Raw genomic sequence first — 23,390 nt, forward strand, 5'->3', positions numbered from 1 at the left:
AAAAGACACCAGGATACACTCACACACAGTTGCGTATGCTAAATGGCCAGCGGCCCTGGGTTTTGGTCATCGTCATCTCTCCGTGGCGTACAAATGACGGCTTCCGCTTGTGCATATTAAGCGTGAAGGATAATAATTTTACACACACCACCCACCCCACCCAAAACCCACACATAAAGCATAGTCCTCACTTTTTTTCGGTTAACAAAAATGGGTATTAATATTACTTATGGTTAAATATATGCGAGCTGTACGCTACGTTTGTCTGCGGTGAAACAGGATGAGAGTGAGTATTTCGAAGTCAGGGGCAAGAATGCAAATAGATAGTAACTTTTTAGATTAACGGGTTTTTTCTATTTAGAGAAAAATTGTTTTATTATTTGCTAAGTTTGTGGTTCAATTTATTAGTTAAGAAATCTTCGCAAGAAATAACCTAAGTATTTTAATAAGGCCGGACTAGAGTTTTATGCCTTTACAGGTATGGTTGTGCTTTCAAGTATTAAGGACCGTCTTGGCCCAAAAGTTCTTCAGCTGGAAATCAAGCCTTCCTCCTGTTGCTGCTGCTACTGCTGTTTAACCAATTCGAAAATGCTGCAGCTAATCACATACAATTCAATTCGTTTTACAATTTCAACTAATTTCCATTTCAATTAACTTGCTAAAATGTAATTTAGCAGGACTAGCAGGCCAGGACGAACCCATCTAGAATCCAGGTGGTGAGCTGGCCGAAAACCGCGTGCAAACCGTTCGGTAGGAGCATGACCGACTGAGGACGAGAAACAAGGACGAAAAGGACGATGTTGCAGCGCTGACAGACAGTTACAAGCACGGGACACACATGTGCTCATAATAATAGAATATTACACAATGGTTCTATAACATTTGAAAGCGGAATGCAATTCGCACACTAGATGGGTGAATTTCCAAGTTAAAAATACTTTTAGTTTTCATAAACGATTTTTACTTGTGCGTCCCCAAACATTTTTATGAGCTTTTAAAATTTGTACTATTATTTTGACCGCAACTGCGGTCGTACACATATAGCTGAAGGCAGAAATCTGTGCGGTTGGTATGCGCTCAAAATCGTAATTGGACTACAACTGTAAAATCAAACAACTGACTCGACGGATAGACTGAGTGGGAGGATTGGAGATGGTGCGAGTGGACGTCGGGTGGTGGCTACTTGGTCAGACAGGTGCAGCAAACTGCCGCTACCACATTTCTCCAGCCTTCTCCATCCGCTTTCACTGCTGTTCACTGACGAACCTGACAAAGGCATAAACGAATCATGCACATGGCTGAATTTTCGTCCCAGCCGACCAAGGAAATTACTGATGGACCTTTGGATGTCCTAATGCTAATTACTATATTACTATACCATTTGCAGTATAAACTCATTTTAATATTGTTTTAAAATGAATCGCAAAAGATTTAACTTTTTAATAGAAATTCGACATCCAGTTCAGTTCTGTGGGAAACCCACTTATATTTTGGGCTTTCAGCCATTTCAGAAAGTCATATACCCCTTGAAAAGGTACTTATAAAAAAAAACGGATTTTTAAATGTGCAATTTATTCTATTTCAGCTTCAGTTTCATTTTTAGACTACTCCGGCGCAACAGTTTGAAAATGGTTATTAAGTTGGAGTCTCATAGTTTTCCACTGATCAACAACAAGCAGTGCTTCCACGATAATTCCTGGGGCTCCTAGAGTTGTGGCAGAGCAGGGCAATTTCAATAAATCAACAAAATTTTGCAAATAATTCAAAAATTTGTCTTCAACTCATTTGCGAGCACATTAAAATGCACATTTCACAATTATGAAATTTATGAATCCTTTGTGTGTGACTGTCTGCCCCTCTCCTCTTCTCCTCTTCGCGTTTATGTATATTTATGTCAGAAATATAAAAAAAAAAGGAAAAATAAAATATAATAAAGCTCAGAGGGGAATGGGCGCCAAAAGTTTATTTAACCGTTAAAATGGGCAAAGCAATGTCTTGCGCAGGTGAAATTTTACGTGTAATAAATTTTTTGGCTTTGCCCAGAATGTTACAACGAAAATTGGCGGGCGGTTGTTTTGGGTGGAAGGATATAGGGGAAGGATAGTCCCAGACGAAGCAACGGATGCGCCCGTCCGCCAAAGTTACGAACGACAAATTTTAATGCGGCTCGGCTTCAGGAGCGAAAAAGCCCTGAATGTCGAATGGTGACCTCGCCAAAAGAAATACAGGGTTGCCAACGTATTCGGAAGTATTGGAGGGATGTATCAGAAAGGTGATGTCAAAAAGATCAGATGTTTTCTTCACTTTATAGTTTTAAGCAGAGTACTTTCTTCGCATAAACATCTTCAAAACATAAGGGCTTTAAAAATGTTATTATTGATTTTGCTATTTGGTAAATACAACTTTTCATCATTGATCAATCGATTTGGGACAAAGGTACATTCGCGACCATTTGACTGCCTCGACTTCGGCTTTCCCCAAGAAATATGAAAAGTCAAAGTTTCCACGGCGCTGGCAACGACAACGCCAGCAAGCAATGACAATGTTTCCGCTGCGAATAACTTTTGCCCAAGGATTTATAGTTGAGCGAGTGGGAGAAGCAGGAGCTGGATCCTCGGAGCTTGGCTAAAACCGAGTTGTCATAGCGATGGAGCAGCAGCACATCCATAGGCAGCGAGATTCAGCTCCTGCCAAAAAGGCAGCAGAGATGGGGAAGCCAAAGGACTCAGGACTACGTGTGCCCGCCTCGAAAGCCATTTGTGCTTAATTGCGTGTAGGGCAACTAATGAGCGGAGTTATATACCCAACCAGGAGTCGTAACTGCAAGGCAAGGACACCCGGGGACACCCAACTGTTTATAATTTTTACGAAAATGCGAAAAAGAAGCACACGGCTCGCACTCCTGCGCCGCCTGGCAAATTTATTTGTAGCGCTGCGAAAATATTTATATTTTCTTCTTCAAATAAAATGTAACATTAATTTGCAAATGAGGGGCGGGCATTTTCTGAACTTTTGCGCCGTTTGAATTATGCGTGCCAAAGGGTTTGCCAGTTTACCACTTTTACCGGCCATTGCCAAAGAGTCTGCTGAAAGGCCATTAAGCGCGAATTATATTGGCCGAAAAAGTGTTGTAAATTGCCAGACAAATGACTGGCCAAGGTGTTAATATTGATCACGATTTGGGGTATGGGGTAATGACTTTAAACTCCTTTATCTTCGCTTAAGGACACGTTATTGTAGGTGTTTTTAAAAGTAATATAAATCATAAAATAAATGTTTTAAGACGATTCTATCTATTTAGCACTAGATACAAATAGAGCTTGACTGTACTCAAAATGGCGACGACAGGAGCGAGCACAACATCGAATCCTGCGGATGGAACCCAGAACTTGCGGTCACTGATTCATGTGATACCCATCCCGAAATGGGATGGAAACAAAAAAAAAAAAAATAACTGGCTATACGTATAATGTCCGAGGATGGGGACTTAAGCAGCTGCTGCCACTGCTACGGGAACCTTCTTACGAATGTAATTTTTATTTACACAATTTTAAGCTAATATTACGTTCGAGCCACGCCCCAGAATATCCGAGCTGGAATACAAGAAAAAACAGAAGCTGAATCCTGCAAAAGAACCGAAAGAACAAGAGGGCAACAAACAAAACGCGAGACGGACAGAAAAAAAAAGATGCGACAGAGAATTTGTCCCAAAAAAGGATTAATGAAATAAAATTATCTCTTTTTCGGCGTAACGTGAGCCACTGGCAAAGGGGATGGGGGAATGAAGGACCTTGTAATGCGCCACCCCCGTTCTGTGTACTGCGCTTATTTTTTTTTTTTATAATAATGCCTATGCTTGCACAGGAAAAAATATATCTAAATAGGATAGATGCTTAAAATTCTGTATAAATTAATGTAATAATAGTGCATATTCCAAAATAAGGTTTTACAATAACTTTTTGATTTGATGTATTATTTGATCCTTATTAAGTCTAAATTTCAAATATGATTTTGTAGTGTATACCTCCCCTTTCCATTTCCTTTACCATAGCCCTTATCCTCGCCTAACTCTTTTTCCTTCGCTCCGTTCGCTGGTTTTTTAAGGAATTTTTTCGCGTAGTATTTGTCATGGGTATGGGGCTGATAGAGACGGGGGTTTGGTGGGGTGTTGGCCTCATCAAGTGGGAACACGTACAAATCTTTTGTGTACCGAGGCCTGCCCGAACTGTATGGCCATCTCCCTCGCTTAAGTTAACGTTCAAAGTGCGTGTCTCTGTAGATAAATTCAGCCTGTTTTTTTTTCGTTTGCCTTGGTAATTCTCATATTTTAACATTTTTAAATGCATTCAAATTAAGCAGAAAGGGTGAGGAGGTCGAGCCTCAAAAGGGTTGCACATACAAAAATTGAAGAAAAAAGCACAAGAATATGCCTAAATTGCATATAAATAACAGGGGCGGACAAAAAAAAACTTCTTTGATCCGCAACATTCCATTCCAGATGTTCTACGGATCGACGTTAATTGGCTGGTTTGGGGATTATTTCGCATATCCAGCAGCTGCTCTTTTAGGTCACATACTTTTTTAATTGGTTGGGTGGTCGCCCAGAGGTTTAGATCATTAATTTCAAGATTTCTTTCGTTCAGATTTAGTCTAAATGTAAAACAAAAAAAAAAAAAATATAACTAGATTCCTTTTCATCAAAATATATTTGTAGGTAAATCCTATATTCTACCTCAAATTGTAAGCGTCAGCAATTAAGAATCTTTATGTTTATCCAAAATCCTTTTAAAGCCCTCCAGCCACTCCATTGCCAAGCCACCGAAAACGTCTGAATTCCATTTCGGAATTAATTCAATTATGCACAAATGTCATGATGAAATTGTGGTTGGATTGAAATTTTCGCTGACACATAATGGTTAAATGGCACAACGAATTCACCTGACCTCATCCTAAATGCACCCCATCCACTCATTTGTCCAAAAATCTTGAAGGAGCTCTGGCAAAAGTTGATCAAACAAAGGACATAAAGATTTGAAAAACTCGCGCATCATTTCAGGCAACCAAATGGCCTCCAACATCTTATTACCACCTTACTTGCCTCTTTTCACGACCTTACTGCCTTTTCATCAACCAGTGATGCTCTTTTGAGCTTAAACTGCTATTGAAAAATATTCACCGACAGAACTTTAATTTCAATTCATTGAATAATAAATAATTGGTTATTTTCGAAATACTTATATCAGTACCTCAGTTTTTGAACAAGGTTATGATAAAACAAAAACGCGAGTTCGTAATCATCGGTTGGGGAACGCATCTCTAACTTATCTGAGCTACCGCTTCCCTTCCCATCAAGTCTCTCTTATCCATTCTTTGTAGCCACCATTCAGCTCCTTAAGTCGAGTCCTTGGCTTTGGCTAAATGAAATACATAAATGTCATTCATTCATTTATGCAAAACTTGTAATAATGACAATCGTCTTAGCCAACGAGACGTCGAAAATTCCCGGCTAAGGAAGTGAAGATGAAGCCCCACAAAGCTCCTGTGAACTCCCTAAACAGCCACACCCTTTCGCTGACGCGGACCGAAAATCAACGCAAAAATAAAGATGCAAAAAAAAAAACAACAACAACAACAACAATAAAAAAAAAACCAATGAAAATGAACCAAAATGAAATGAAAATTTTCTGTTGACACCGAAAGATTTTCATGGCAAATGCCTGTCAAAAATTTTATGTGTACGCGCGCGAAAAATTTTTGTACCAAAGGTAAGCGAAGGGGTTTCCATAGGCCCCATTTCTCCAGCACCTTTCTTACCCCTTCTACAGTACCTTCCTTGCCCCTTCTACAGCACCTTCCTTGCCCCAACCCCAAGCACCTTATCACGTTGTTGTTGCTGCTGGGCGGTAATAAAATTCTTAATGTGCCATTAAATCCTTCCACTGGCAACGTCATCAGCGCGTCATGACTTTTGTCGTCGCCAAAAAACCAAAGAAGATGCTGGCGGCGGGGAAACCCCCGAGAGGAGCGCCCTGAAAAATTTCGAATGGGGGACACGAGGTAACCTGGACCTCCCGACTGAAGTTGTCTTGGAATTCCGCCAGGCGAATGAGGAAAATCTAACGAAAATGTTCGCTACGAAATGGCACGTAAATAAATTGCGAAGATTTGTCGTTCTCTCTTCTTTTCGGTAAGAAACGATGATGATGGGAAAATTGCGAGGGGAATGCCCCCGACCATTTTCACCTGCCCATCTTCTGTGTGGTTTTCTTGGCTGTCAGCGAGCCAACTGAAAAAGGACAACAAATGAGTTAACATTTTGGTGGATAACAATTTTCATCACCCCCATCCACCCCCACTGTCATTATGATTATTGTCATTTGGTTGAGGTGATTCAATGCATTTAGATTGCATAATTAAGTTATATCCAACAAGAAGAAAATGCTTTCTTTTGAAATTCTACGTTGGAGATCGATAGAAGTAACAGAAAGGGTTTGTCCTGTACATAAAATTATGTTGAAAGTGACAATCAAGAAAGATACAATATTTCAAAGAAAAAAAATGCTGTTTACAATTTTTACATAGTAAGAAAACGAACAAAATATGTTTTGTTTCCTTTGAAAAAAAAAAAAAATTAAATGAAACCGTTTTCTCCCCCTAACTTCAACATTGCCCTCTCGAGGTGCTTAACCTCTTTTTTAAACATTTTACCATTTTTAATTTTAATTTTGTTTTGCTCCAAGAATTTCGATTGTTGGCGACCGCCCCACAAGTGTTTAATATTTCCCCACAACAAAAGCAGCAGTTGGATGGCCACTTGTCGATATTTAACATAATTGTGCCATTGTTCAGAGACCACGCACATATGCGAAATCAAAAAGAGTTCAAGTGTCAACGTTTAAGTCGAAAAAGGGTGGCTCGAAAGTACCAGCCCAGGCAAGTTAATGGTCGTCAGTAGTGGCCGTGTTCAGTTGGATTTTCCCAGGCGGATGTACGACCACAAAATTGCAATTGCTTCAAGAACTGGTCGCTATAATTATACTCACATACATGGGCAAATGTATATGAATAATCATTGCTTTGTTGTGGAAAATAAAGGGAATTTGGTAACATTTCAGCGATTTTACGCCACGGGCTTAAAGAATTTGCTTGTAATAAAATAAATATTTGTGACTTACCAGAATGGTTGAATTGCATAAGTTTATCTGAAAATATACAATATAATAAAATCTCATTATATAAACTTGCTTACTAAAGTTACATTTTCTAAAATTAGCTAGCCTTGACTTTAGTGTTACATAGCCTGTCAAGGCATTTGGCAGAGACTCTGAGATTTTCTCATTCAGTCTTAAAAATTTCAACCGGCAAGACCAGACTCTAAATCTTATCGTAAAAAAGTTTACTAAAATTCCAAATTTAACAAACATATGGTGCAATAAGATTTTGCAAGACAAATCATTTGTGTATATCTAGGTACGTTTTCAGATTTTGGAATCGTTTGATGGCTATCGCGAAAGTGTTAAAAAAAATTTTCTGTGTGGACGTAATGTCCTGAAATATGTGATATTTATTTCTAGACATTAAAGGCGAAGGGTTTCAAACAAACAAAAAGTAAAAAGTATAATAACTTCGTTTTCGATTACAGAATCATGCAGCGTTCGTCTTATCCTCTATGCCACATTGTGCGACCCAGCTTGACTGGGCTTTTAGGCGGCGGATGGATTGACCTTCGAAGGACTATGGCCTCAGATTCGTGGGGACGGGGTGACGGCAATAGCCAGCCCAATTCGCCAAGGGCTGGCGTTTCGCGTGCCAGTGCCACATCGACGGTGATAAGTGATGCCAGCTCCTATTCGCGTGGCGTCAACACTGGTGCTTTCGAGCGACGCATCAATCGGGAGGATAATATGTGGAGGGATCAGAGCTATATCGATACAAAATGGTTAAATCCTCGCGATCCCAATGCCTATCGACCGAATTTCCGTCAAACAGAGCCGACATCGTTGCGCAAGCAATTCATGCGCAGTCCGGATGAAATATCCCGTGAGGTGATGGGTCGTGATTGGGAGGAAACGGTCAGGACATATAAACGCAACGCCCAGAGCAAACACAGTGTGGCGCGCACAGAGGAGCGGCAATCTTCGGATAATACACGTAATCGCCAGCAACATTTGCAATTAATGCACATGCAACAGCAACAAAGGCAACAGCAGCAACATAAGAAAAATCAGCAGCAGTACAACAATTGGGGCAGGAGTGTGGAGTCCCCCGAGGATCAATAATACCGGCCCGAGATCAATAGACTACAGCCTAATTCTCCCAATATATCACACATATATATATATAAGTATAATATATATATGTGTGTGTATATCCCAGTCAAGCAGAGTTGAACTCCTAACAGTGATCCAATATCTTAATTCCGTCAAAGCTAACATTTGTTAAGTTCGTTCAGATGTTGATAAGAAAAGTTGACTGATTGCGCAACGAGATTCTATCATGTAAATCGAATCATATGATCAAAGATATAATTAAATTTTGGAAATAAATAAAACTTAGATAAGGTCAATTCGTTTAAAAATTTAATTTTTATTATATATGTGTATATGTAGAATTTGGGAAACATTTTCTAATCTGAAGAGACTGTCCTGTAGGTGACTTTATTTTCGGGATAATCTGTGCGCGTACAGTAGACTAATCATCCCTGTAATGTCCTCAAAACTCGCCCTCTTCCCAAAACTCCACCAGGTGGATTACCTACGAAACATAAGCAGCATCATGAACATCGTCATCCTCATCAGGCACGTTCGCTTCGGTACGCCCATTCGGTTATATTAAAACCATTTTTCGCTTATTACCAAAAAATTTAAATATTTTGAAAATAATAAACTGCGGGTGAGTTACTAAGTGGCAGCAGCGACGCCCACAAAAAAGCAAACAACGTCCCACACCAAAAAGGAAATGGTATTTGGATTGGGCGGCGTGGCAGGTTGATGGGTTGGCGGATGATGTTTCGTGGAGGACGGTATCGTCATCAGCATTTGGTATCATCAAAATGATGCTGCTCCTCTGCCCACCTTTGTCCTGGCCATTACTAATCCTCCAGCCCAACCGAACCGAACCCGAAATCCAAGTAACTCTGTACTCGAACCACACTGAAAGTCCACCCAAACCAACCAGCCACCCACTGCTGTGCGATATCAGCACCGCCTCGTGTTGATTGTCGCGCGTTTGCCATCAATGGGAGCCCCCTGCTAGCCACCGTCAGTGACTTTTCCTCAAACTCAAGTCGTTGCCCCTTTTTTGTGTACCCCCCTCTCTAATGAGCATCATGCGTTCGTCATCATCGTAATGATAATAACCAGAGGCTCGCAAACGAAGAAAGGGGTATCGCAGAGTAAATATACTCAAAGTCAAATTTCGATTTTAATATAAATTGAACCCGCAAAAAGAGCAACGGAAAAATGTGAAGTACATTAAATTAAAAATTTGAAATCTATCAATTATTATTATGTCAATTTTAATTACAAATAACACAAAGTGTTTAAATATAAAAAAAAAGATTCGACCACCCCTTTTCCGGCGCCCCTGTAAAAAATGATAATGCTGATGGTCCTGGTGGTGTGCTGCCATCTCATAGTGTCATATTTTTATGATTTTTATGTTAATTCGGAGACAGCGACAACGTCGCGGTTGCCAGTTCTCGAAACAACCGGCCATCTCCACCCTTTCGGCAGACTCCTTCTTCTTTTCGCCAAATGCTTTTTAATCCTTTTAATGAAAATTAGTTCCTCTCAATAACATTTAATATATTTTCCTTTGCTTTCGGCTACTCCTCGTTTCTATCTCTGCGTTGCCCGTTGTTTTCACAGGCATTATCATAATTTCTGTTTGCAACCCTAAATCAACACTGCTGGTTTTTTGGGCTCCCACCCACCTCAAACCAGTTCGATGAAGGGTTACACTGGTCCAGTACATTTTCGGTGGTTCACCGGATTCCCGGATTTTCAAGAGGGCGGCTGGCTGGGATGGCACACGAAGATGCTACAGACGCACCGGAGGAAACTCCATTTTTGGCATATATCACAAGGTGATAACCTAACCCACCCAGCTACCACACAACCAACCCATCCTATAAACCCATAACCCCATAACCCCCCGCCTTTTTGTCTTTGACCTTTCGCGCGTTTGATTTCCTATGCAGCGTTAAATGGCATTCTGGTCCACGTGGCTTTTCCGCGAGCTTGGGAAAATTGAAAACCCAAAAGCAGTAAAACTTAATGGGCGTAGCGAAGGTGTTTGCCGTCTCAGTGCCACTACATTATCGATTATCTATAGTAGTAATTGGACTATTACGGTGGTTGTGTTAAAATTTAATTTTTAAGTGAATGTATGTATGTATTTAAAGTTTAAGGAACTGTTTGAAATCGTATTTTTGAATTTCTCTTGCATTTTTGAAACGAATTTGTTGAATTTCCGCTGGGCCAAACAGGGCATAGACATAGACACTCCGCATTAACTATGGGAATGATGCAGCCATAAAGAAGTTCATTAGATGCCAAAAACAGCGGGGAAATGGAGCTCCGTGGAGTCCATGGTTCGATAGACAAAGGACGGCATCTCCGGGAATATTTTGTTCATGCATTATAATCATTATCATTATTAGCATTATTGTCAGCCAGGACGGACGGAATGAACGAACGGGCGGGCGGACGGACGGGCTGGTGTAGCAGTAGACTCCTCAGCTGAATTATGCAATGCAGTCCGGGGGGAAATGGGGCGTTTGGGTACTCATTTTCATTTTTAGCAATGGGGGAATGGTGAGAAAACCCAACTCGTTCATTTCGTTTTCGTTGTCAAATGCAAAAATCGCGAGCCGAAAGGCAGCGTTTCCTTTTCCTTTTTCCTCTTTCCAGTGCTGCGAAATTTTCCAAAAATTCTATTATTATTAATAGAGGCAAGGGAGAGTGTGAGCGGTGAAAAGTCGACGGCATTGAGCGAGGCGACCATGACGACTGCCTTGGCTTTTGGATTTTGGTCCTTGTATTTGGCTCCTTGTTCCATGTTCCTTGCTGCCGGTATGCGTTTGTCTTTTCGCCCGAAAGCCGACTACAATAACCCCGAAAAATGCACACAGTTTGCATTATAATGCGAAATTTTCGATTGCTCATTTGTGGCATTTACTTTTTACTATAAAAGTTTTATAGCCAGCCAGTGGAAGCATCCGCGAAAATTACACATTGAGAAAATATTCTGATGCGCCAAGACAGAGAAAAATTTATAATATGCAGCCTAAATTGGTATTGAAATAATATGTAAGTAATCATGGCTAATTTAGTTAAATTAGTATTTCAGAAAGATTCCTTAAAAAAAATAATACAAAATGGCGAATTCTTAAGATGTTGCTTTTTTTTTTAATGGATTATTTTGGAAAAACATCTGAAAGTTTCGGCAGCAAGTTTCAAAGTGCAGCAGCAGCAACATCAACGACAACGGCAACACGAAGCGACGACAGCAGCAACAAAATTTTACACAATGTCATCAACGGTGGCTGACAATGTTGGATGTGGGCTGAGTTGGGATGTGGGCCCATTTTTGGATGTGGCTGGAAAACGGATGAAGGACACTGAGACTCTAACAATTGTGTGCAATTTTTGGGCACTAAACTTAAAGGATTACTTTTGGCTAATTTCGCACTGCTTTTTGCCAATGCCTGAGGGCCGGTGGACAGCCTCGAGAGAACTAAAGGTTTCCTTGTTTAGGCCGCTCGACAGAATCTTTGATGTTGCTCAGCCCAGGGAGTTTTTGTTTCAAACAAAAAGGGCATTTAGGACTCTCATACCATTAAAAATTAGTGTTAAATGCAGAATTTTCAAGATCCTTTTGCTAGACTTGATTTAGAAAATATTGGAAAAGTTCTTCATACAATTTTTAAATCAATACTAAGCAATAAAAATGTATGTAAATATTGATATATAAACTGTAGTTTCTACAGCTTATAGGCGGGAATGTAAATGTGAGACAGAAATTACTCCGTCTGGGAAAGTTTTCCTCAACTTGAGTAGAGTTTTTCCGCCAACAGCTGCGGGACACCACCTGACCCCATTGCTCGCCACTTTGCCACTTCGGTGTCTGTTCATAAGCCATAAAAATGCCAAAAACTCATTGACTTATGAGGCATTAGCCAGGCTATAGTACTCCCACCAAAATAAATTGGCTAAAATTCAAATTGGATTCCCCGGAATGCACAGAGATATATATTTTACTTATTACTACAATATATACATATATACAGAAGGCGAGAGAGTACATCTATCTATATATAAATTAGCATTTTTCGACGACCGACGGTCGCCTTGGAATGGTTTATTAATGGCAAATTAAAAGCAATAAAAAACAGATGTGCTTAACGTGGCACATTCCGAGAGAAGCGGGAGTGAGGTTCGTTTTTGGCCGAAGGTTGAGAGAGGGAGCATGGTGATGGGTTTATATTTTTTCTGGACTGGGTTGCAGCTCATCAGGAGATTTTGCTGTGCGCACCTTTTGCCAAGTTCGGCGACTTTGTTGTTGTCGTTATGAAAATTACTTTGCTCTTTGCTGCCGCTGCGGCATTTATGGAAAAGAGGCGGCTGCGAAAATTGGGGGCGGGGCCCCCTACACACGGGCGAAAAAATAAAGTTTTGCATTTGAAATTCTGGTTCGTTCGTTCGTTCGTTCGTCTGTTGTTGCGCTGCCGTTTTACCTTATGCACTTTATCATTTTTGCAACGCGCCCCATTATCCCCATCCCCACCTACTCTATCCATTCAGGTGGGTAATTTTAATTTTAAGCTTGAGTAATGACAATATTTACTTCCACTTTACCGTTATAGTCAAGCGGTACACGCTTTAATGGCATTTTGATTTGAGATTTTCCACTTTGGCCCCGGCTCTTCCTTGACTTTTCTTCCCTGCTTGTCCTTTCTTTTCCCATAGTTGACTCCAGCTGTTGCCTTGCGCCCCACTCCTCCTGTCGATTTTTGCATGTGAAAAACCTCAGAGTTTTGCACGCTTGCAAAAATATAACGTTTTGTTCCTGGCTGCGGTTCTTAAAGTCCATTCACTTTTTTTGAGTAAATTGTATACTAAGGTTATAGCTTATAGTATCTTCGTATGTTTCAAATTTCAAAATACGCCAATTCAGCAAGATTGCAAAATGTCCAACCCCAATTAAAAATCACGATTGCAGTTAAACACACAATAAAAGAGGAAATACTTTTTATGACCAATCTCAAGATTTACGTATACCATACTCGTACAATTCTAAAAGTTGTTCCGCCAACTTTTCGCCGTCTTAAACAATAAGATGCATCCGTTTTATAGAACTTCTGATAGGGATTGTAAAGCATAAACATGCCCCCAACTACACCCACTAACCGTTTTTTGGAGAACTGCCCTGGCTGCCAAGATCAACAGAAAGTCATAAAAAATATAGATATAAGAATGTACACATACACATACAATACATATGTATTTGCAGCTGGAACGTAGGACACTCGAAAAACGTCGACATTGTCTATAGAAATTTTTGTGTCTAACAGAAAGATGAGAAAAATTTCTACGCTTGTTAACAATGCAAACACATACATATATACACACATACTGTATATGAGTATAACCTTGCCCCCACAACAATTACACATCACACACGGGTTGAGTGGAATGGTCGAAAGGGGGTTGAAAGTGGGCGGCGGTAGGTTGGCGGGAAAAGTTCAAGGCAAGTAAAAAACAAAAGCAATTGGCGCCCAACTCCTTCGTTTTCGCCATGTTTCTCAGTCGTATCTTAGTCAAGTTCTCTTGTCTAGGAAAAATGTGAAGGGGTGGGCCATTTTATGAGGTGGAGCTAAAAAAAAAAAGGGTTGCTTAACATCGGTAGAGATGGGTTACAGATTTGGATATCTCTTTTGTTTAGATGCCAAAATGAAACTCCATACAGCATATTTACTTTGAGAAACAAATAATCACTTAAATTCATAGAGTTATATTTAATTATGATACCGAATTATGCAAATTTATGTGAACAATCGTGACACGATTTCAAAGTGCGCATCTCTAGAATGTTTGCCATTTCTGTTTCGTCTTAAATGTGAGCACTAATCTCGTTTATGTTGCGTAAAATGCATGTAATTCGTGTAAACAAAACGCTCTCCTTGTAGGCTGCTCCTTTTTGTCTTATATTTTATTTTTTGGTGGGCGGTGATGCATAGATACAGCTTTGATAATTGTGTGACATATATGTGAAATGAATGGAAAGAGTGGCGGACGAGTTGTATAAGTTGCAAAGTCAGTTTTGCTTGGCTTCATGCAGTCGTGCAGATTTTTTGATACTCTTCGAAAATATCATGAAGGTTTAGTATTGAAATGGTGAAAATAAAATATCATTTCTTAATTTTAATACCACATATTGTGATATATTTTAGTAAAAATGTTTAGGTCGATATTTAAATTCGTATAAATCGTTTGTTCTTTATGTTAGTTTCATTGTATTTCTAGTTTATTTCCCCCTACGCGTAAATAAATTCCTTACCCACAATTTTCTGATAAAAATGTGGAGCACCCTAATTATTCCATTCAATGTGATATGAGTGAGAACATCAATGAGCAGCAAAAAATTATGAAGCTCATCAGAAATGTGCGCTGAATTGTAAAATTGCCGCCTTCCTGTCAGAGGGGCTGGAAGGAGGCGTGGCAGGATTAAATGTTGGGTGGCAGAAAGTTATGTGTACTTCTTATCTGAGGCAATTAAAAAATGTTCCTTTTTGTTTTTTGTTTTTTGTTTTTGTGAGCATTTTTGTTTCTGACTTCCGTTTTACAGACGACGACATCGTCAGTCGTCCAACAACAAAGACGCTAGAAATCTCATATGTGAGTATCTTAAGGGTTAAGGTTATGAGAGAATGGTGGTCGGTGGGGGGAGGGGGAGAGGAGTTGATGTTGCCGGCAGGCTGTAAAACTTTTGCCTTTTGTGTTGATGTGTTTATTTATGCCAACTCTTTTGCTCATGATTCTAGTGATTTGCAGTAACATTTCACACGACCACAGAAATCTTCGCCTTTCGCTGAGTATTTTCACGATTTTCCATTGTTTTACAATTTTTTTTATTGGTTAACACTGGGAAATCTTTATTAGGCTTTCAAATGGAATCCAATTAAAGTAAATTTAAGAACTCAATTTAATGATATTAGGTTTTTTTTTTACTAGATAAGCCTAAGCTAACATTTTCTACATGGCTCTAAAGAATATTTGAATATTCTTTTCGAATTCAACTCACACTCTAGATGTGATCACCCATCCCCATTAGCATTTTTCCGGCCATCTGAATACCCTGACAGGGTCATCAATCTGGTGTTTAATCAAATCACTCGACCAAAGCCAGCTGATTGATTGAAATGTCACACTAAATGCGCTGCCGCTGCCATTTAAAAGAACAGAGAAGAAAAAAATAAGGAAAAAACGCATCAAAAATACCAAATGAAACATAAATGTCACAGGGATTCAGGAGCGTTGAAAAACGGACGACAAAAGGGGAACCGCAACCCGTAAAATCCGATTCGTGTGCGTTTGTTTTGTATTTGATAAGCATGAAAAAATGGCAAAAAAAAAAAAAGACACAAGATTGTTTTCGGGGGTGTAAGGATATGTACGGGTCTGATGGGCGCCCAAAAATAGAATCCTTAAAAAATAGTGTTACTTAAAAGTGAAAAGTAAAACAGAAACAAGCGGGAAAGAAATGAAAAGTGGCAGTGGGGTGGGTTCTATTTTGTTTTTTGTTGTTTTTTTTTTATTTTTTGTAGGGTGGCAGTGGCCGGCAAATGTTTTATCGCTTATACTTTTTATTTCTGCGTTTGTTAAGTTGGAAAAATGAGCGTCGATTAATTTAATAGAGACAAAAAGCCTTCGCACACAAACGAGCCTCGAGTTCGTAACCGTAAGCGAATGAAATGGGAATTTTGGGGTGAGGCTTAAACAAAAAATTGGAAAGAGGGACAAAGAAATGTACATAAACATATATAGCCCTGCAGGCCTAGTACTTGTTAAGATCCGAACAAATATGACCTAGAGATCTTGGAGTTCCTTTCAATGTACAGAGAAAACTTAACTTAATGAATCTTAACCATTAATATAAAATTGTAAAGAAATAAATGCAGTTTTTAGCCATTTTCGATTCAATACTAAAATTGATTTGGAGACTCATAACCATACATATGTACATATGCTAACTGGATATTCCGAGTTTGCACCTACAACGAGCTGGGGAATACTACAACTTCTATGTTCCAGATTACCCAACTGACCCCTTGAGAGGCGATAGCTCCCAACAGATTTCTCATCCGGGGAAACTTTGCATATCAAACAACAGCGATAATACAAAATAACAAACATTTGTCCAAACGTTTAGCCATTTATTAGGGGCTTCCCCGCCCCAAAGGATAATAAAAAGGGAAACAAAAGTATCGACCCATTAGAGGGCATATACAACAAAAAACAAAAAAAAAAAAAATGGAATACAATGTAAAAAGCGTAGCATATAAAACTAATGAAATCCTTATTAATATGCCTTGGACCTTTGCTGTGAGCTATTTGGACGCCCTTGATGTCCTGCAAAGAACCCGAAAAACTCAAACCCGAACCCAAAAACCTAACCAAATTGAATATGCAATGAATTGTAAAACGCAAAAGTTTTGCATAAAACAAGAAATATATGGATAAGAGTGTGGGAGGCGAATGAACGACTCTACTTGGTCAGCTTTTTGGATACAAAAAATGTACGCACATTTTTCAGCGCATATTATGTAATTTTTCACATTTCTCCACCGACCCACCGACTGACCGTTTTATTTTTTTTGATTTTTTTCTTCAGCTCCATCTTCTTTCCTTGGGGTTTCCATTATGCTTCCTTTTTTTATCGTCCTCTGTGTGTGTGTGGGCAAATTTTCCTCTTTACCAAAAAGGAAAATGCGTCCAATCAGCTGCCTGCAGTCGCACGATTGGCTGTCCTCGCACTCGTGGATCCGAAATCGAAGACAGGACCTCACAGACCGTCTCTTTCTTCCGTCCATTTGCCATCTCTCTCACAATTCCCATGTACGAGAATGTGCGTATGTGTGTGGCGATTGATATCTGATGCGTATTCAATAGGTTTCGATGCGGAGGAGACTCGCGCACGCGTCTCTATATCCATATATCCTTACATCCATATGGATATAAATGGGGGGTGAAAATCCGGACTGCACTCGTTCAACCCTTTGGCGTGGGGTACATTGTCACATTGAGTGCATGCGTATAGGATGGGTACGGATATTGAGTGGAATTGTACTTGGTCGAAGTCCATATATTATCAATATCTTGATTCTCTGGACAATGCTGGGTCAATCATATTCCATTCTATGTAACCATTCCTCTTCGAAAGCGTCTCTAATTTTCTCCTGTTGTCCCAGAGTGTACGTAAATGTGCCAATAAAAATACTTAAACTTCATTAATAAACAATTATGTGCCCCGTTATTGCTAGCTAAGCGCAACGAATTAATGGCCCTTTGTCGGCTTCAATAATTTTAATGTCTTTTTGCAGACCTCCTATATTCGTGCCTCCTATTCCAACCATTTAGACCAGAGAAGAACAACTACCTTCCTCTATCGCCCATAAAGGTCCATTAAAATGCCAATGTGTTTGCTACTATGTAGCAGGTCATAAATTAAGGGGCACAGTCAAAATAAACGGGGAAAGTGTAAAAAAAAAAATAATTAATAACATACGAAGAGTATGTGCGAAAGAATTAAGCGTATAAATGGGAAACTTTATGGACTAATGTTTACTGTGCACTTATGCATAAAAGATATTAACTTTAAATTAGTTTTGGCTAAAAAAAAAACATGTAATCTTCATTAAAGATTCATTTGGAATGACGATACAGCTGCAGTATCAAATTTAAAGCAGATTTATGTATGAAAATGGGAAAACCTTTCAAATATACTATCCCATTTAAGGACTAATAATGAAAGTGCTACCCTGGACCACTAAAATAGTCCCCACGCCCCAACAGAAATGATAATACATTATCAGGCCGGAGCATTAATGAGCTGAAGCTCAAACGCAAATAGAATCCGGCCCGAAAAAGGGTTTAGTGTGTGTGTGTGTGCGTTTGGGTTAGGGAGAGCCATTAAATTTATGGGCCGCATAAAAAGGACCAAAAATCAACGACAGCCAAACCAGATGAGAGTGCCAAGGACGAAGAGGAGAGTATCAATGTGTTTCTCATGGTGGCCGCCTTAGAGCGAGAATGAAGTTTCTTCGGCGGGGGCATCTTGGCTGCGAAATAATTTTATAGCATATTTTTCGGCTGTTTTTATATTTATTACATTGGGGACTTTTCATTGTTACGCATCGGTCGTTTGCCAACACACCGAACATACCGAACACACCGAACACACCACCCACAACCTTCCACTGTTGACAATGTCTTAGACGACGTTAGCTCAGCGCCACCTTGCCACCCACTATATCTTATTTGGCCGTGTTTGTTTTAGCTTAAATTAACAAATGTGCTTTTGTGTGATAATTATAATTTTACATTACCTTTTGTTAATTGTTCAACGCTATACGATGGTGGCGTCCTGCGCCCCAGAGTGGGTGGTGCAAAGGTGTTAAAAAGACGTAAATAAGATGATGATGTCGCTTTGGTTTAGTTTCACACACTCACACACACACATGGAACCCTTTCAAAGGATGTGTGTGACATATTGGCAATTTGATCAAGCCATGTGGCGTACAGTACGCGACACAATAATGGTAGCACCACTTTTTAAAAGCTATAAGCACTTTTTAAAAACAAAGAATCTTAAAACTGCTTCGAGTGCTTGCAAATTTACTTATGTTCCTATTTTTTGTAAATGATATCAGAATATATATATAATATATTTAAGAAACCTCTAAAATGATTGATTTTCCTATTTTTACCGCAACTGTTTCTACTTGTACCACTCCCAAGTTGTTGTTGTGTGTGTTATGCATTAATGGCACAAAATTTTTAATGATGTGCTACGTGTTAAGTCATCTCCAGAGTGCCGCAAAAAGCCTAACGTGGCAAGTGGAACGTGCAACACCATCGGCACATCAGCAACATCACCAAACCATTGCCAAGGTAATAATCGTAAGCAACAAAATTGGTAATTTTTGGGAATATGTTTTGCTGCGGGACACGCACCCCCATCCTCTTGCCACCATTTTATATATATATATATGTATACGAAATTGTAATAAGTAAAATTATGTTTCCCGCTTCGGATGTGCGAGGCTTTCACATTATGCCCATCTTAAAAGGTGTTGAATGTTTTCGGTTATTTTTTGTTGTCGGTTGGCGTTGTTGCTGCATCTGCTTTTGCCTAATAATAAAATAGTGTTCGTTGTGTCGCTGCTAATAGGCTTTTTGGTTAATTAGAAATTTTATGTGGCACCTGCTAATGGCTGTGGTCGCCATTTGGTGTCATTGTGGCAGGTGGCCACACTAATCGGCGGACAGTGAGGCCCTATCGAGATTTAATGCGAGTGAAAAGGTTATTACACAAATTGGGGATATCAAAGAAAAACTATCATTTAACAAATAAAAGGCAATATAGTTTGCAAGTGGAAGCTTACCAAGCCCCTGTACTCAAATCGATTGCCAGTGCTACCACTCGGCCAATTCGGTCAGCGCAATATAAGAAATGCATTCATCAAAACAGATAAAAGCAATGACCGAGGGACGGAGAAGCGTAGCAAAACTGTTTGAATTATTTGCAACATTTGTACAAATTAACTTTATGACCGCTGGCTAAATACAGTCAAACATGGCACAGCTAGAAGATTCTGGAGAGCCGGAGCGCAGGTGGTCCAGGTACAATGTGTATACAACACACAAAGCATAACAAGGCAAACACAAAATATGAACCGAGCGAAGAAGCAAAAATACTCGCACAAAATAAAAAAAAAAAAAATAAAATAAAACGGAATAAAAACGAAAACGTCGGCATACATACATACATATATATGCTGTCTGTTTTGGTACCGGAGAAGGACGAGAATGTTGGCGGGGTGAAGAAAGAAAATTGTAAACATTGTTTCCGCTTCATTGTTAGAACCCGGGTCCTGTTCACGAGTCTCACGTCTCGGGTCCGGGGTCTCGGTATCCGGGGCGGGAAACTGTCACAGCTCTCAGCTGAGATTCAGAGATCCAGCGCGAGCCGTTCCAACCAATCAGCCACCCAATCAGACTAACAAGCCCGACTCGGAGTCCCAGGCTTGCATTTCATAGCAGATGTCCTGCGCTGCCCCTGCACCGCAAGGAAAAATTCACCAATTGCTGGGCATAACTGGTAACTACAAAAGGGTTAAGCTAAGAACAAGTGATGCCCGATGCCCAACACATAGATAAAAACAGTGTCACCTAAATAATATGTAAAACACGTCCCTGCTGGCCAATTGCTTCTTTGATTGTCTTTCCAAAGGTTATTAACAAAATAAAGCGTTATGAATATTTCAGAACGTATCTTTGCTTCGATTAGCTTTGGACTTCCTTTTAAATCATATGGCGCATATTTCTCGCAGTGTTCCGGTCTTTTCTCGTGTCCAGGTGCAGGCCCGGTCACAGTTCACATTTTGTTTTCTTACCGCGCTGACTTTATTTACATGGACAGTCAAGTCAGGAGGCAGAAAGCTGAGGCTATAGCGCCGGGCAACGGCAGACGAAAAATTGAGGTTGATATGAGGTTGGCAGCGTCGAATGCCGTTCGCCAAACTGCAGTAAAAACTCAATGATTTAACAATGAATGCAGCCAGCCATCGCGAGACGCACCCAGAACATCAGTACATCGGAGCTTCGGGGCTTCAGAACATCGGAGCAGCCGGTAAAAGCGAGCCAGCAAGCTATACAAATATATGCAAGTCAAAGAATAAAAAAAAATGAAAGCAAAACATTGACAGACAACATGAAGGACCGAAAGGATGCTGCTGCCAGTCCACTCAAAAAAAAAAAAAAGTCAAACATAATGGAATTAATAAACTAGCCAACAAAGTAAACATGGTTCTATGTCATTTGAAAACCTCAATCTCAATTTCTGTGGCAATTGGAATATTAGATATTTTATTTCTACGAAAACCAAAGCAAGTGAATGCTTTTTCCAGTGCATTAGCATTGCCTGGACCACAGTGTGCGTGTCGAAGGACGTCCCACTCTGGGCTGCAGCAGAAATATGAATGCCTCACCGGTTCAAAATGAATTAATAATCAGTAATTCTTGAACAAAAAAAAATAAGGAAAAACGACATAAAAAAAAAAACAGAGAAATCTCTTGGCAAAGGTCGGTCGCTGTCTGCCTTTGGGCTGCCATCTCCCACCGTTTTCCCCACCCCCATTTCCCATTTTCCGGCGCTTTCCTTTTCCACCTGCAGTGACAAGTACAGCCGGACCTGGTAGCTTCGGTGGTTGACTGGTCTGTGACTGATTGGCGCAGCTGAGCACCTGACTGAACCACCCAGCCCCACCCACTGGCAGCACCACCCAACGCCACCCCAAGTGGGCTGGGGGGACTGAAGAGGCCATGGATTTTAATTACAAGAAATTGTATGCTTTTTTTCGCTTCTGCTAGCTTTACAAAAGATTTCGGGGGACAGCGTTGGACTAAAACAAAAGACTGCGCTATGATTTCTATGTAAGCACGCGATATACATATTTATGTATGAGCATGAAAAAGGCATCACAAAATCCAAATCGCATTTATTTCGACAATCAAATATGAATGATAATATCGTTGGTTTGGACATGATGTGTAGTAAATAGATATTCAGAATGATAAGTACAAATTCCAATATTATTATTTTGTTGTGCATATTTATCTTGCCTATTTATCAGCAACGATTTTTCTACACACATGACTCTGTAGTGGCAATGAACTACTAAGCGAACAATTAAACTGAAGCTCTGCCTTCACCTATGAAACACTCCACGCCCTGTTGCTTCTTTCATAAAACAAATTGCATTTTATTAGCCAAAAAATGTGAAGAGGAAGGCATAATTGTGGATGGTCGTTCGCTGAAAAACGGTGCATAAAGCAACTATTGTCACATGATTTGGCCCAGCTGGGGCAATATTTTGTAGCCTGCCACGCCCAGTCGGGTGATGCACAATGAAAAGGGTTCGACAACGGAGCAGGATCTGGGATCCAGGATTCTGGATCCGTGGAACCGGAGTTTCGAGCCGGAATGAGATGCCGCACAAAAGGACCACCACAATGGCACGTCTGACAAACAAGGCGCAAAAAAAAAGAAGAGGAAACACGAATGCAAGAAACCGAAACCGAAAAAGGTATCTCGTAATATATAAAAATAGCTAAATTTATTGGACAGTCGCACGCCACCCATTTAATTTATATTTATAGAAAATAAACACCAAAAGCAATGCCACATCCTTTCACAAAAAAAAAATCAACATGAATGATATATGAAGAGGGAGACAGAAATTGGTGAGCGTCTGTAAAGGATGCTGAAGTTGAAAGGAATGAAAATGATATGATTGCTTTTCAAACAAAACAGTGATTATAGGCATTTGAAGTTCAATTCTTTAAATGATATAATAATAATATTAATAATAATCATATTGATGTTAATTAATACCTGGTTATAAATAAAAATATATCTTGAACAATTTACTATAGCCTTAAATTAGATTAACCAGCCCTCTTTTGCTAGACCTTAATTTCGTTCTATTCATTCTCATCTCAAAGTACACGGCAATACATTAGCCCTCATTCTTTGCAGCTCCTTTGCCTCAACAGGAGCGCAACAAATTAAATGTCAAACGACAAGGGGTCCAGGACAAATAAAAAATAAATAACGAAAAATTCTCACTTCGGAAACGAAAGAAGGGCTCCTGTCGTCTTTTCTTCGCCTTGTATTAAAAAACAATTTGCTGGCAAGAAAAAAAAAATCCGAATAACACATGAGAAAACTTGCGACACGCATTGCAAAAAAAAAAAAAGGACACAAGGGACACAGGAATTGGCCACAAAAGATGCTAATGATTTATTTAATCGATTTGACCATGAACATATGTCCTTTTTGGTCAGGGCGTGTGAAAAATGAACCAAATTTCCGGGGGCAAGTGGTGGGCCATCCTCTTCAATTTTATTTCCCCATTTTTTCGCCCCTTTTTTCTTACCATTTCTTGTTTTTTCTTCTTCCTTTTTTGCAGTCAAGTGTCCGGCTGATCTTTTTAATAGTTTCGGTTACGCAATGTTGACAAGGGTTTTCGTTTTCCAGGGACAGGCGAAAGGGTCAATATTGGTTGGGTGGGTGGTTTGGTCAAGTGTAAGTCGTTACGGCTT

At 39.8% G+C, this 23,390-nt stretch overlaps 2 protein-coding genes and 1 long non-coding RNA gene across 5 annotated transcripts in view; 1 reads left to right on the forward strand and 2 right to left on the reverse strand.

Moving 5' to 3' along the window:
• lncRNA:CR44357 (long non-coding RNA:CR44357) overlaps positions 1 to 23,390 on the reverse strand; it is a 239,347-nt gene that overhangs the window by 185,035 nt on the left and 30,922 nt on the right. For all 3 annotated transcript variants that reach the window (NR_123818.1, NR_123819.1, NR_123820.1), the window contains exon 2: positions 7,176 to 7,202. This is a non-coding gene — a long non-coding RNA (long non-coding RNA:CR44357). The remainder of the gene's footprint in view (positions 1 to 7,175; positions 7,203 to 23,390) is intronic.
• The window catches only part of CG1677 (uncharacterized protein), a 124,709-nt gene that overhangs the window by 70,397 nt on the left and 30,922 nt on the right, over positions 1 to 23,390 (reverse strand). The window contains exon 2 of the mRNA NM_167124.3: positions 7,176 to 7,202. The gene's annotated coding sequence lies outside the window, so the exon portion shown is untranslated. The remainder of the gene's footprint in view (positions 1 to 7,175; positions 7,203 to 23,390) is intronic.
• On the forward strand, positions 7,311 to 8,573 carry CG1999 (uncharacterized protein). The gene is made up of 2 exons (NM_132166.3): positions 7,311 to 7,470; positions 7,643 to 8,573. The coding sequence occupies exon 2, from the start codon at positions 7,647 to 7,649 to the stop codon at positions 8,277 to 8,279; it is 633 nt and encodes a 210-aa protein (NP_572394.2). The 5' UTR covers positions 7,311 to 7,470; positions 7,643 to 7,646; the 3' UTR covers positions 8,280 to 8,573.

This window comes from Drosophila melanogaster, chromosome X (genome assembly GCF_000001215.4).
Source record: "Drosophila melanogaster chromosome X".
In the NCBI taxonomy this organism is placed as follows: domain Eukaryota; kingdom Metazoa; phylum Arthropoda; class Insecta; order Diptera; family Drosophilidae; genus Drosophila; species Drosophila melanogaster.

Bases quoted from the DNA above. Each gene is read 5' to 3' on its own strand.
- CG1999 (NM_132166.3), top strand. From the start codon at position 7,647: ATGCAGCGTTCGTCTTATCCTCTATGCCACATTGTGCGACCCAGCTTG.